This window comes from Nerophis ophidion, linkage group LG09 (genome assembly GCF_033978795.1).
Source record: "Nerophis ophidion isolate RoL-2023_Sa linkage group LG09, RoL_Noph_v1.0, whole genome shotgun sequence".
Taxonomy (NCBI): domain Eukaryota; kingdom Metazoa; phylum Chordata; class Actinopteri; order Syngnathiformes; family Syngnathidae; genus Nerophis; species Nerophis ophidion.
In genome coordinates, this window is record NC_084619.1 from 24,572,802 (window position 1) to 24,588,230 (window position 15,429).

The following is a 15,429-nucleotide window of genomic DNA, read 5'->3' on the forward strand; positions in this document are numbered from 1 at the left end:
AGTCATTATGGAGTATTGTCTGTAGAATTTTGAGAGCAAAATATATTTATTCCATTTGTTAGTAAGGCTGTAACATAACAAAATGTGGAATAATTGAAGCGCTGTAAATACTTTCCGGATCCACTATAATTAGTAACTGTGAAAAATATACGAAAGATGTACGTAAAAATGGTATATAAAAACAGTGCTTGTGCTGGTAATAACAATTTTTGATGGCGCCGTTTTGATCTTAGAATGGGCTACTAAATTTCCATGAAGTCCTATGAGGTAAAATATTTTAAAAATTCCGACCAGCACCTGAAAAGATATTGGTGTTTAACCGCATGTCACCATTTTACTTCTGCATTTAAAACAGCTGGCATGGAAATATAAATGGCAAAACGGACAACCCTGATAAGCCACAGCGGCATTTGGTTCTTTTGTTTGTGGCAACAAAATGTAATAATAATATAATGACATTTTTTGATCCTGTTCAGACATAAATGGCTAGGTTAGGCTAAACCAATGGTTCCCAAACTTTTGCAGGCTGGCGCCCCCTTGGCTCCCCAGTGAATTCCTAATGGGATGGATGTGCTTGGTGCAGTGACATAGGCTTCTCAACATCAGGCTGGAATTCACTAAGAAGAGGTCGTAGATCCCCGCGGTCAGTAATTTTCAGTCGGTTTCTTTGCTTGGAAAGAAGCAAGGCGACTGCACTGAAGCCCCGTTCTACTAAATATGATGTTGGGAAGGCAATAAAGTACATCTTGACCTTGTTCCACAGCACTTGATAGCAGTCAGAGATTTTTTTTTTGTAACCAAAAATCTTGATATGACTTTTTGAAAATCCTGAACATTACAAGCTTGAAATTACAAACCTGAGCTTTTGCTTTTGTAGTCTATGCTGTCGGATCTGACTGGGCCAGAGCGGCGTGTGGTAACCGGACCCTGATGCGTCGTCCACTGACTCGTCCTGCTGCACGTGTTGTGTACAAATCGTCAAACAAACGTTCGAATTTCTGACTTCGACTTCGGACTGCCACCCCCCTACCGCCCCCTTCTTCCTCACCGCCCCCCCCAGATCTTTCCACCGCCCCCAAGGGGGCGGTAACGCCCACTTTGGGAACCACTTGGCTAAACTAAGCTAAGCTAGGTCATGATCACCAATCAATACCAAATGCGTTGTTTTATAAAGTGCATATGGGTACATATTTGACATGTTTTAGTGGAAGAGGTGTAATAATTTTTTCAGTGTTGACAAGAGTGTTAAAGCTCCGTACCTTTATCCTGTCCATGCAGGCCTCCATCTTGAGCTGCTCCACAGCTTTCCTAGCGTGGGAGATGCTGGCTGTGCTGTTGTTGGCGATACCGTCCTTCATGGTGCTTCCTGTCACGCAACATGTGGGCATCATTATTTGCTCATAATTCTTTCACCTACGGTGGAACACGCTAAAAGTTGTTGTCTGATGGCCGGTCGGTAGAGCGGCCGTGCCAGCTACTTGAGGGTTCTTGGTCCGATCCACAGGTTCGGCTATCCTGGTCATATCCGTTGTGTGACAATGAGTGAATGTGGAAATAGTATCAAAGCGCTTTAAATACCCCGAAGGTAAAAAAGCGCTAAACAAGTATAACCATCCATCCATCCATTTTCTAGCGCGTGTCCCATTTTGGGGTCGTGGGGGGGCCTATCTCAGCTGCATTCGGGCAGAAGGCGGTGTACACCCTGGACAAGTCGCCACCTCATCACAGGGCCAACACAGACAGACAGACAACATTCACACTCACATTCACACACTAGGGCCAATTTAGTGTTGCCAATCAACCTATCCCCAGGTGCATGTCTTTGGAGGTGGGAGGAAGCCGGGTAACCCATTTAGCTTAATGTCAACCTCAGCAAATCACCAAAAGTAATGGCTTTGAAGAAAAGTGTGATGATAAGCATAGAACCAGCACTTGTTGTGACATATAAATCAGTGTGCCTCGCAAGTCCTAAATAATTACCACCATATTTCAGACAAGAAATAGCAAGATTCAAAATAATCCAAAATAATAATAATACACAGCTCACCCCTGACTACATTATTGTGTGTAGGAATGTAACCATATGAACATTTCATATCATCGTTATCATTATTATCACTGTATTGTTGAACATGTTCAACATACTTATACACACTTTTGAAATCTTTGAACCAAGTTGTATTTAAATATTTTTATAAAATAGATATACTTTCATTGGCAGAATAAATATTAATAACAATAGTTCTGGCTTTGGGCAGCAGGGTGTTAGAGGGGTTAGTACGTCTACCTCACAATACAAAGGTCTTGGGTTTGATCCTGCGTTCGGGATCTTTCTGTGTGGAGTTTGCATGTTCTCCCTGTGACTGCGTGGGTTCTCTCCGGGTACTCCAGCTTCCTCTCGCATCCAAATACATGCACCTGGGGATAGTTTGATTGGCAACACTAAATTCGCTCTAGTGTGTGAATGTGAGTGTGAATGTTGTCTGTCTATCTGTGTTGGCCCTGCGATGAGGTGGTGACTTGTCCAGGGTGTACGCCGCCTTCCGCCCAATTGCAGCTGAGATAGGCTCCAGCTCCCGCCGCGACCACGAAAAGGATAAGCAGTAGAAAATGGATGTATGGATGTTTTGGCTTCTCAAGAGGCATATTATTTTTAATTGAGTGGTAAAATATGTTCTTTTCTTCCCTTTTAAATTTGTAAAGGTTTTAGTGTGTTTGTTAGTAATACAAAAAAAAAGGGTTTCGGATGAATCACTGCAAGCCAAAGTGGCCCAAATCTGATTATTTTCCATCTGATTGTTCACACTGCAAGTAAAATGTGATTTTTATCAGACTCCAGTGTAAACGCACACAGGCTCCAATGTGGCCTCGACGTCACTTGCATGCGCAGTTCGATTAAGTGAAAACAAAGGAAGTTGACTGGGAGAAAGTCCCTACTTCTACAAAATAAAAGTCGCAACACCTTAAAAATTACAGTTTTTTACGTGAAAGTAATATAATGTATGAACGGATGTATATAGTGTAATATATTTGGGAAGGTTGTAATCCTTTTATGGCTGTTAAGTAGAGGAGACACTGACATCAGTGTGGATCTACGGGAGCTTTATTTTTCAGCTCGCATGTCAGCAAATACGCCAAAAAGTCACTTCCACAATCACTATTTCTTCAAAATCAAAATATATATTCATATATTGCAAGTAACCAATTATTTGTACACTATTGACAGGTGATGCACCGAAAATTTGGTCATCTAAGATACAAACCTTCACTGAATGTTGGGTTGAAATTTCCATTTCCTCTGGTTAATTGTGTATTTCCAGCGCACACGAATGACATAGCTCGCCCAAAACTGACGAAAAAAAATCAGATTCAGGTCACATTGCGTTTACACTGGAGTCTGATTCCTGATTCCAATCAAATTCAGGAATACCTCCTGATGGGGCCTGAATCTGATGCCATAAGATCAGATTTGAAGCACTTAGGTGCATTCAGACTAGATCTGTGTTACTTGAGGGTAAACAAATATCAGATTTGATGTGCAGTGTAAGATAGCCCACTCTGTATGGTCAATGTGCACAATTGAATAGTTAAGTTGCTCCGACGGAAGTAATGTGTTTATACAAGTTTATATTAGTGTATGTCGTTTCTTAATGCGGAAAGACGTTAATGTGTCTTGTACAAAACCCAAAACCAGTCAAGTCGGCACATTGTGTAAATCCGGATTTTTATAGGTGGAAAGTTCAAAGGCCAGCATCTGTGATGGTATGGGGTGTATTAGTGCCCAAAGCATGGCTAACTTACACATCTTTGAAGGCACCATTAACGCTGAAAGGTACGTACAGGTTTTGGAGCAACATATGTTGCCATCCAAGCAACGTTATCATGGACGCCCTTGCTTATTTCAGAAAGACAATGCCAAGAAACAGGTCACTGCAGCATGGCTTCATAGTAAAAGACTGGCCTGCCTGTAGTCCAGACCTGTCTCCCATTGAAAATGTGCTGTACAATATGAAGCCTAAAATACCTTAACGGAGACCCCGGATTGTTGAACAACTTAAGCTGTACATCAAGCAAGAATGGGAAAGAATTCCACCAGAAAAGCTTCCAAAATGGGTCTGTTCAGGTCCCAAACGTTTTGTGAATTTTGTTAAAAGGAAAGGCCATGTAACACAGTGGCAAAAATGCCCCTCTGCCGCTGCCATTAAATTCTAAGTTAATGATTATTTGCAAAAAATATTTAGTTTCTCAGTTCGAACATTAAATCATCTTGTCTTTGCGGTCTATTACACTGAATATAGGTTGAAAAGGATTTGCAAATCATTGTATTCAGTTTTTATTTACGAATTACACAATGTGCCACTTTCACTAGTTTTGGGTTTTGTATTTGTGTTAGCATTTAAGATAGCTAATGAGCTAACTTCAGCATGCTTCTTCAATAAATGAGCAGTATCACCCGTCCTTTAATTTATTAAAGTGTTATCAATCACTGTTTTACTTTCTTTTCTTCTTCTTTTTTTTTACGGTAATACTAACCGTCAGGATTTGTACTGCGGTTAATCGTTATACCAATTATCGTTACATCCCGAAAGGTGCGTAATAAAAACGTGTCATTCAATTCATAGAATTGCTCCTACTTAATAATTAAGGACAGCCGGCAACTTGCACACCTGAACAATAAAAAATAAGACACAAAGTCAGGATTGCAATAATCCAGCAAATCTCCAAAGATGGCTGTGCCCCAAAGCTCCGAATGGTGCCTTCAAAGGGTGAGTAGTTTTATTTTTGTCCTAAAAAATACCAGGGAAGAATGGGCTTCATTGTCACAATAGTTTCACCACCAGACCTCACCTATTGTACATAGTCTTCCCTAAAGTAAACCAGCTACACTTGAGATGAGAGGACATGTCAAAAAGTAAATATTTAACCGCTCAGTATTTATCATTTGTATTTAATGTATTTGGGTCTTATGGCCGCTTATGTTTACGCTTATACTGCCATTTGGTATTGTCAGAAGAGTATATGGGTTGATGGGTTGTACTTGTATAGCGCTTTTCTACCTTCAAGGTACTCAAAGCGCTTTGACACTACTTCCACATTCACCCATTCACACACACATTCACACACTGATGGAGGGAGCTGCCATGCAAGGTGCTAACCAGCACCCATCAGGAGCAAGGGTGAAGTATCTTGCTCAGGACACAACGGACCTGACGAGGTTGGTACTAGGTGGGGATTTGAACCAGGGACAGTCGGGTTGCGCACGGCCACTTTCCCACTGTGCCACGCCGTCCCCATATATACATTTGAAAAAAAAAAAAAAAAAAAGTGTAAAAATAAGAATTAGCATGTCATTAAACATGAAGTACAAGTTTGTGTACTTATGGACTAAGTACATCATATCAAAAGATGATTCTTAGCTTTTATTCTAATTAGGGTCCAATAAGCCGGAATAGCAAATTGGAAATTAAAAAATAGCATGTAAACAAACAGCTTGGGCCTTAAGAGGTTAATCATGAAATGATTTGGTTACAAAAATGTTCATTTAAATACATTTTTTACAGACAGAAAGTCAGAAGAACGTTCACTTTATCCCATGCATACATCTCATTGTGCAACATGTGAATGTTTAAGGGCAACTAAATGTGATTACAAAGTAGGACCCACACAGACATAAAATAATATCATGGAAATGACTGCTGTCTTTTGATTACTATAATGAGACATTTAACTTGATATGATGACAGATGTGGGACAGGTGTGCTTCTGGTGTGGCCACAGTGTGCACGTCTGATATTGCTCACATGCTCCAATAATTGATGGGTAAGTTTTTTTGTTTGCTCACACACATGAAAAATTACCTTAAAAAAGTTTGACAGAAAAACTAGCCTAGATTGTTATTAGCTAGCTATTTGCTACCTAGCCTTAATACTAGCAAGGCAGCTGGGGTTAGTGGTCATATATACACATCCATCCATCCATTTTCTACCGCTTGTCCCTTTTGGGGTAGCTGGGGGTGCTGGAGCCTCTCAACTTCCTACACATACATTCATAAATAATATATACAGTTGGGAAGGGATTCATTTGGCTCTATTCTAAGGTGGATCTCGTGTGAGAAGAAGGTTGGGGGGGTTAATCAGTTTGGAATGCAGTCTGCTAAAAATGATTGAAAGTGTCATGCTCGATAAAAACTGACACTGTGATCAAAGTTAGAATTGTCACACAACACATTTCAAGATCCATCCATCCATTTTTCCTACCGCTTGTCACTTTCGGGTTCCATCCACCCCATTAATTTTCTACCGCTTATTCCCTTTTGAGGTCGCGGGGGGCGCTGGCGCCCATCTCAACTACAATCGGGCGGAAGGCGGGGAACACCTTGGACAAGTCACTACCTAATCGCAGGGCCAACACAGATAGACAACATTCACACTCACATTCACACACTAGGGCCAATTTAGTGTTGCCAATCAACCTATTCCCAGGTGCATGTCTTTGGAGGTGGGAGGAAGCTGGAGTACCCGGAGGGAACCCACGCATTCACGGGGAGAACACGCAAACTCCACACAGAAAGATCCCGAACCTGGGATTGAACCCAGGACTGCAGGACCTTCGTATTGTGAGGCAGACGGACTAACCCCTCTTCCACCGTAAAGCCCCCTTTTGGGGTCGCTGGAGCCTATCTCAGCTGCATTCAGGCAGAAGGCGGTGTACACCCTGGACAATTCGCCACCTCATCACAGGGCCAACACAGATAGACAGACAACATTCACACTCACACACTAGAGCCAAGAAATTCAACATTTTACTGCTGTCCGGTGACTAAAGTGGATATCATGCAAGACACGTTTCATGTGTCAGGTGAACGATGCGAGGAATGGGGCCGCAACCTCTTCCTACTGTACAGGATGCTGGCCAATGCAATTAAACTTTCACATTTATTTCTGCCTTTTAAAAGGACAGTGTGGGGTTGTCACATTTCAAGCCAAAACACTTTAGCTTCAATTGAGTGTAAGAATGAATCTTCCTCACTTGAGTAAAAAGTGTGACAACTAACCCCATTTTCCCCATACCAGCAGTGCATTAATAGTACAGCACTTTTGTATTATTGTGTGAATGCTCCAAAGCATTCACACACATGGTTTTCTACCAGAGGTGGGTAGTAACGCGCTACATTTACTCCGTTACATCTACTTGAGTAACTTTTGGGATAAATTGTACTTCTAAGAGTAGTTTTAATGAAACATACTTTTACTTGAGTATTTCTATGAGAACAAACGCTGCTTTTACTCCGCTCCATTTATCTACATTCAGCTCGCTACACGCTACTGATTTTTATCGATCTTTTAATACATGTTTTTTTTGTTTTGGTTTTGTCAGCCATACCTTCAAAGTAGGATCTATCGCATGCCTGCGTTTCGCCAATCAAATGCAGTTACTGGTGACGTTTGACTCCGTTTCACCAATCAAATGCAGTGACTGGTGACGTTTGACTCCGCTTCACCAATCAAATGCAGTGACTGGTGACGTTTGACTCCGTTTCGCCAATCAAACAGACCCAGGCGGTCAAAAAGTTTCAGCAGCAAACAACAACAACAATGGCGGAGACAACAACGAACGCAAACACACCTGGCCTCACATAAAATCCAGGTTCTTGCTTCAGACAACCAAAAAAAGTTATGTAGTGCGTTGTCATATGTGTCTCCCCAAACAAGTGGACATTTCAGCTTACATGAACTCAACGTCAAATTTGAGGAAGCACATCGCAGTAACGTTAGTAGATATTTTGGCTGTCACCGCGGGCTAATGTTAGCTTTTCTGCTATGAATCACTGTAAAATGTACGTACTTTGGGTATAATTTATTAACGTACTGCAGCCTCATAATCAGACAGAGACACACACACTCACGGATGCATACAAACAGCAATCAGAAGTGCACATGTGTTCCCAGGTGCAGCCCACACCTATCAGACTTTATGATTTGCGTAAAGGCTAACTTGTTATTTTTCTTTGTAAATCTCTGCCTACTGAGCCTATGGTGCTGTTACGTTATTGTGGCTCAATTTGCCTTATTTGTTTTTATTTTAATGTATTATTACTTAATAAATATTATATTAATAATAACAAATTTTAAATAATATATTTTTACATTCGGGGATTATGAAAGTATTTCTGATATATTATTGTTTTAGTTGCTTAAGAGATATTCGTGGCTCTTAATTTGTTCATTGCTATTCTTATGTTTTTGTGCATTATTTGTTGCCGTCCTCATTAAACGAACAGGTTACTCATCAGTTACTCAGTACTTGAGTAGTTTTTTCAGAAAATACTTTTTACTTTTACTCAAGTAAATATTTGGGTGACTACTCCTTACTTTTACTTGAGTAATACATCTCTAAAGTAACAGTACTCTTAATTGAGTAATATTTCTGGCTACTCTACCCACCTCTGTTTTCGACACCAAAATTAATAGATTTATTAAACTTTTTCCAACTACTTCTCCAGATTTTGGCGCGGTCTACCTTCCACATTTTTAACCGATTCAAACCATTCCAACTTCAAACTGTTCCACCCTTTTTTTTCCTGGCGACTACTCCTTCCACTTTTTTCAACGCATCTCAACAGTTTTACTGTGAAAACATTTCTCTTAATCAGGACAAAAAAACTAAGTTGTTTTTTGTTTAAAAACCGGAAACATTTCCGGTTTTCCCGAAATTCTATAACCACCATTTCTCAATTCAACGTGTTACTACTTTAACATTTCTCGGCCAATTGGAAAAATTCCAACACCAACCATTTCAACTCATTAAGACCATTCAAGTTTTGTTGATCATTTTCAAAAAAATTCCCCAAATTCCCAAATTCTTTTGGAAATTCCCATTGGAATCAATGTGACATTCTTCCAAGTTCCACAACTCCCACATTTTTCATCTGATTCAAACCATTCCAACATTAAACTGTTTAGCCTATTTGGAAATCGCGGGTTTCCCTTGACAAATTCCAAAAATTCCCAGATTTTCCAGAATTCCAGGTTTTCCGGGCCATTTTTCCCATTCAAAATGCATTGGCCATTTTTCAAACTTCCAACATTTCCACATTTTTCAACTGTTTCAAACCGTTCCACCTTCAAGACATTCTACCATCCTGGAAATTTAAACAACTTATTTTCCAAGTTCAAAAAAATTCCAGGATTTTCCACAACTCCTGGTTTTCCAAAGCCCTATTTCCACCCTTTTTTTTCCTGGGGACTAATCCTTCCACTTTTTTCAACGCATCTCAACCATTTTACCGTCAAAACATTTCTCTTAATCAGGACAAAAAACAACGTTTTTTTTTTTAACCGGAAATATTTCAGATTTCCCCAAAATTCTGTAACCACCATTTCTCAATTCAACGTGTTACTACTTCAACATTTCTCGGCCGATTGGAAAAATTCCAACACCATTCATTTAAACTCATTAAGGCCATTCGAGTTTTGTTCACCATTTTCAAAAAAAATCCCCAAATTCCCAAATTATTTTGGAAATTCCCATTGGAGTCAATTTGACATTCTTCCAAGTTCCACTAATCCAACATTTTTCATCTGATTCAAACCATTCCAACTTCAAACTGTTCAGCCTATTTGGAAATCGCGGGCTTTCCTTTGACAATTTCCAAAAATTCCCAGATTTCCCAGAATTCCAGGTTTCCCGGGCCATTTTTCCCATTCAAAATTAATTGGCCATTTTTCAAACTTCCACCATTTCCACATTTTTCAACCGTTTCACCTTCAAGACATTCTACCATCCTGAAAATTTAAACAGCTTTTTTTTCTAAGTTCCAAAAAATTCCAGGATTTTCCAGAACTCCTAGTTTTCTAAAGCCCTATTTCAACACTTTTTCTTTTTTTTCTGGCGACTACTCCTTTCACATTTTTTAACGCAATTCAACCGCTTTACCGTCAAAAGATGTCTCTTAATCAGGACAACAAACAAAGTTGTGTTTTTTTTAAACCGGGAACATTTCCGGTTTTCCCGAAATTCCGTAACCACAATTTCTCAATTCACCGTATTACTACTTCAACATTTCTCGGCCGATTGGAAAAATTTCAACACCAACCATTTTAACTCATTCAGAACATTCAGGTTTTCCATCCATCCATCCATCCATCCATTTCTACCGCTTATTCCCTTTCGGGGTCGCGGGGGGCGCTGGCGCCTATCTCAGCTACAATCGGGCGGAAGGCGGGGTACACCCTGGATAAGTCGCCACCTCATTCAGGTTTTGTTCATCATTTTCAAAAAATATCCCTCTTTTCCCAAAATTCCCAAATTATTTTGGAAATTCCCATTGGAATCAATGGGACATTCTTCCAAGTTCCACAACTCCCACATTTTTCATCTGATCCAAACCGTTCCAACTTCAAACTGTTCAGCCTATTTAGGAATCGCGGACGTTCCCTTGACAAATTCCATAAATTTCCAAAATTCCAGACCATTTTTCAAACTTCCACCATTTCCACATTTTTCAACACTTTCAAACCGTTCCACCTTCAACACATTCTACCATCCTGGAAATTTAAACAACTTCTTTTCCAAGTTTTGAAAAAATTCCAGGATTTTCCACAACTCCTGGTTTTCCAAAGCCCTATTTCCACCCTTTTTTCCCTGGTGACTACTCCTTTCAGATTTTTCAACGCATTTCAACCGTTGTTCCGTTTCTCTTAATCAGGACAACAAAAAAAGATGTTTTTTTCAACCGGGAACATTTCCGGTTTTCCCGAAATTCCAGGAATTTTCCGTAACCACAATTTCTCAATTCAATGTGTTACTAATTTAATATTTCTCGGCTGATTGGAAAAATTCCAACACCAACTATTCAGACCATTCAAGTTTTGTTTACCATTTTCAAAAAATATCTCTCTTCTCCCAAAATTCCCAAATTATTTTGGACATTCCCATTGCAATCAATGAGAAATTCTTCCAAGTTCCACAACTCCCACATTTTTCATCTGATTCAAACCGTTTCAACTTCAAACTGTTCAGCCTATTTAGGAATCGCGGACTTTCCCTTGACAAATTCCATAAATTCCCAGATTTCCCGGTTTTCCAGACCATTTTTCAAACTTCCACCATTTCCACATTTTTCAACCGTTTCAAACCGTTCCACCTTCAACACATTCTACCGTCCTGGAAATTTAAACAACTCCAGGGTTTTCCACAACTCCTGGTTTTCCAAAGCCACCCTTTTTTTTTCTGGCGACTATTCCTTTCACATTGTTCAATGCATTTCAACCGTTGTACCGTCAAAACATTTCTTTTAATCAGGACAACAACAAAAGTTGTTTTTTTTAAATCGGGAACATTTCCGGTTTTCCCGAAATTGCAGGAATTTTCCGTGACCACAATTTCTCAATTCAATGTGTTACTACTTTAATATTTCTTGGCAGATAGGAAAAATTCCAACACCAACCATTCCAACTCATTCAGACCGTTCAAGTTTTTTTTTTTACCAGTTTCAAAAAAATTCCCGCTTTTCCCATCCATCCATCCTCTACCGCTTATTCCCTTAGGAGTTGCGGGGGGCGCTGGTGCCTATCTCAGCAACAATCAGGCGGAAGGCGGGGTACACCCTGGACAAGTCGCCACCTCATCGCAGGGCTCCTGCTTTTCCCAAAATTCCCAAATTATTTTGGAAATTCCCATTGCAATCAATAAGACCTTCTTCCAAGTTCCACAACTCCCACATTTTTCATCTGATTCAAACCCTTCCAACTTCAAACTGTTCAGTCTATTTAGGAATTGCGGACTTTCCCTTGACGAATTCCATAAATTCCCAGATTTCCCAGAATTACAGGTTTTCCAGACCATTTTTCAAACTTCCACCATTTCCACAATTTTCAACCGATTCAAACCGTTCCACCTTCAACACATTCTACCATCCTGGAAATTTACTCCTGGTTTTCCAAAGCCACCCTTTTTTTTCTGACGACTACTCCTTTCACATTTTTCAACGCATTTCAACCGTTGTACCGTCAAAACATTTCTCTTAATCAGGACAACAAAAAAAGTAGTTTTCCGTAACCACAATTTCTCAATTCAATGTGTTACTACTTTAAGACACTAGTGATTTAGGGCTATATAAGTAAACATTGATTGATTGATTTCTCGGCCGATTGGAAAAATTCCAACACCAACCATTTCAACTTATTCAGACCGTTCAAGTTTTTTTTTAACCAGTTTCAAAAAAATTCCTGTTTTTCCCATCCATCCATCCTCTACCGCTTATTCCCTTAGGAGTTGCGGTGGGGAGGGGGGGGTGGTGCCTATCTCAGCTACAATCAGGCGGAAGGCGGTGTACACCCTGGACAAGTCGCCACCTCATCGTAGGGCTCCCGCTTTTCCAAAAATTCCCAAATTATTTTGGAAATTCCCATTCCCAACAATTCGGGCCTCACGGTGGAAGAGGGGTTAGTGCGTCTGTCTCGCAAAACGAAGGTCCTGCAGTCCTGGGTTCAATCCCAGGCTCGGAATCGTTCTGTGTGGAGTTTGCATGTTCTCCCCGTGAATGCGTGGGTTCCCTCCGGGTACTCCGGCTTCCTCCCACCTCTAAAGACATGCACCTGGGGATAGGTTGATCGGCAACACTAAAATTTGCCCTAGTGCAGTGGTTCTTAACCTTGTTGGAGGTACCGAACCCCACCAGTTTCATACGCACATTCACCGAACCCTTCTTTGGCGAAAAATAAAATGTTTTTTTTCAAAAGTCAAGACAAAGTTATATGTTGTTTTTACAGGTGCACAAAATTAAGTGTGCATGAACATCAATCACCTTGTTCAAATAACACCAACAGAGTGCATGAACTCACAACAAATCACACACCTGCAAATCAGATGGAATATTAGAGGGAACATTGTTTGGAGCTATCCATAATGCGTTGATAAGGAAAAGTTTTAAATTACACGATGAGTCGGGTGTGTCTTGACCTCCGCGGCAGAGGCTCTGCCGAACCCCTGAGGCCGACTCACCGAACACCTAGGGTTGGATCGAACCCAGGTTAAAGGCCTACTGAAACCCACTACTACCGACCACGCAGTCTGATAGTTTATATATCAATGATGAAATATTAACATTGCAACACATGCCAATACGGCCTTTTAAGTTTACTAAATTGTAATTTTAAATTTCCCGGGACTTTTTTCTTGAAAACGTTGCGTAATGATGACGTGTACGCAAGACGTCACGGGTTTTAAGGAAGTATGAGCGCTGCACACACACACACAGGTAAAAGTCGTCTGCTTTAAAGGCATAATTACACAGTATCTTGGAGAACTGTGTTGCTGAATCTTTTGCAATTAGTTCAATTAATATTGGAGAAGTCAAAGTAGAAAGACGGAGTTGGGAAGCTTTAGCCTTTAGCCACACAAACACACGGTGATTCCTTGTTTAAAATTCACGGAGCTGAAACTTTACTCTGGATCAGAGCGGACATGGATCCCGACTACATGTCAACCAGCAGGTTTCGGTGAGAAAATTGTGATTAAAAAGTCGCCACTTACCACTTACCACTTCACTGAGATACTGCGTGTCAACACCCGGCCGTGGACGTACATTTCCGACTATCAGGTACTGTTAAACTCACTAAAACACTAGCAACACAATAGAAAGATAAGGGAATTCCCAGAATTATCCTAGTAAATGTCTCTAAAAACATCAGAATCCATCTCAATGCAACGCAATTGCAATCACGTTTTTTTTTTTTCTAGCCCGTCGCTATCAATATCCTCAAAAACAAATCTTTCATCCTCGCTCAAATTAATGGGGAAATTGTCGTTTTCTCAGTCGGAATAGCTTTTTTGTTGGAGGCTCCCATTAAAAACAATGTTAATATGTGAGGAGCCATCACACGGGTGACGTCATCGTCTGCGACTTCCGGTAGAGGCAGGGCTTTTCTCCAGTTGCGAACTTTTATCGTGGATGTTTTTTACTAAATCCTTTCAGCAAAAATATGGCAATATCGCGAAATGATCAAGTATGACACAGAATGGACCTGCTATCCCCGTTTAAATAAGACAATCTCATTTCAGTAGGCCTTTAAGAACCACTGCCCTAGTGTGTGAATGTGAGTGTGAATGTTGTATATCTGTGTTGGCCCTGCGATGAAGTGGCGACTTGTCCAGGGTGTACAGCGCCTTCCGCCCGATTGTAGCTAAGATAGGCACCAGCGCCCCCCGCGTCCCCAAAAGGGAATAAGCGGTAGGAAATGGATGGATGGATGGACTTCAACAATTTTAAAATAATTCCGGGATTTCAGTTCAACTTCAGCACTGGAGCATTCACACGCAATTCCTTCAGGAATTGCCTCATCTAGTTGTAGATGTATTTGTGACATACAAATGCAAATCTTTCCTGCTCCTAATTAAAGGCCCAGGCTTGACCCCCTCCCTTCCTCCCAATGACGTGGTCATCAGCCTCCAAGGGAAATGACACCTGAGCACAAATGCATTTTAAATCATGGGTGCGGTGCAGCTGGTTGCTATAATCATATCATGTTATATTATCAACGAGGGGATGCCATTGAAAGGAACGTCGGGTTAATGTAAATGTTGCCTTTCATGCTGGGCTTTCCCCATTTATCCTCACAGAGGCGGCGAAACAAACATGGACGATAGTGCGCGAGCAGCAAATTGAGAGAGAAAAAATGGACACGTTCAATACAATGACGGATGCTTACCTGAAATGTGTTGCTGCTTTTCCCCCCCAAATGTGAGGTTAGGCTTGACTCCACCCTACACGCACACAAAGAGGAACTGTCAAATTTGAAGAGAGAGGGGGGGGAAAAGAAGGAGGAATCCCCCCCACAGACTCGTCAAAGCGGTGAATGCCGCTGTCGGAACGCTGGAATGTGGCCTGGGCAGCAGGTCCGCTCCGTGGGTCGTGCGTGTTCCGGGGAAGAAGACTTGGAGGAGGACGAGGTGTGGGTGAAGACCACCGCGGCAAGGCTCGGAGATATGCTAGCAACAAAAAAAATAAATAAATAAGGGGGGAGGGGGACACCTCCGTGTGACGACGACGAGATTCAAGCGGTGTCGGAGCGGCGGAGTGTGTGTTCTCCCACCGCGCACGGATGACCCTGAATGCAGCAGCGATGTTTCCTTGATGAGCGTCAGTGCAGCAGCAGGAAACATCAATGATGTGCAGGCTTTCCCTTCTTCTTCTTCCACATCACAGCCACACCCGCCTCCGCCTCATTGTAACAACCGGAACTGATTGCTATAAGCACTTATTCTATCTATCTATCTATCTATCTGTATATCTACACACACATTATATACATATACAGTGGGGCAAAAAAGTATTTAGTCAGTCACCGATTGTGCAAGTTCTCCCACTTAAAATGATGACAGAGGTCTGTAATTTTCATCATAGGTACACTTCAACTGTGAGACAGA

The 15,429-nt window shown here is 41.1% G+C and overlaps 1 protein-coding gene across 2 annotated transcripts in view; it reads right to left on the reverse strand.

Moving 5' to 3' along the window:
• LOC133559170 (guanine nucleotide-binding protein G(I)/G(S)/G(O) subunit gamma-4) overlaps positions 1-15,219 on the reverse strand; it is a 28,128-nt gene extending 12,909 nt beyond the window's left edge. The window contains exons 1-3 of one of the 2 annotated variants that reach the window (XM_061910634.1): positions 14,844-15,219; positions 14,712-14,766; positions 1,260-1,366 (exon numbers count right to left, since the gene is read on the reverse strand). In XM_061910634.1, coding sequence (XP_061766618.1) covers positions 1,260-1,358 — 99 coding nt within the window. In that variant the 5' untranslated portion in view covers positions 1,359-1,366; positions 14,712-14,766; positions 14,844-15,219. Of the gene's footprint in view, positions 1-1,259; positions 1,367-14,711 lie in introns of both variants that reach the window. The other variant, XM_061910633.1, reaches the window with a different exon arrangement.
• Positions 15,220-15,429: the final 210 nt, after the last annotated feature.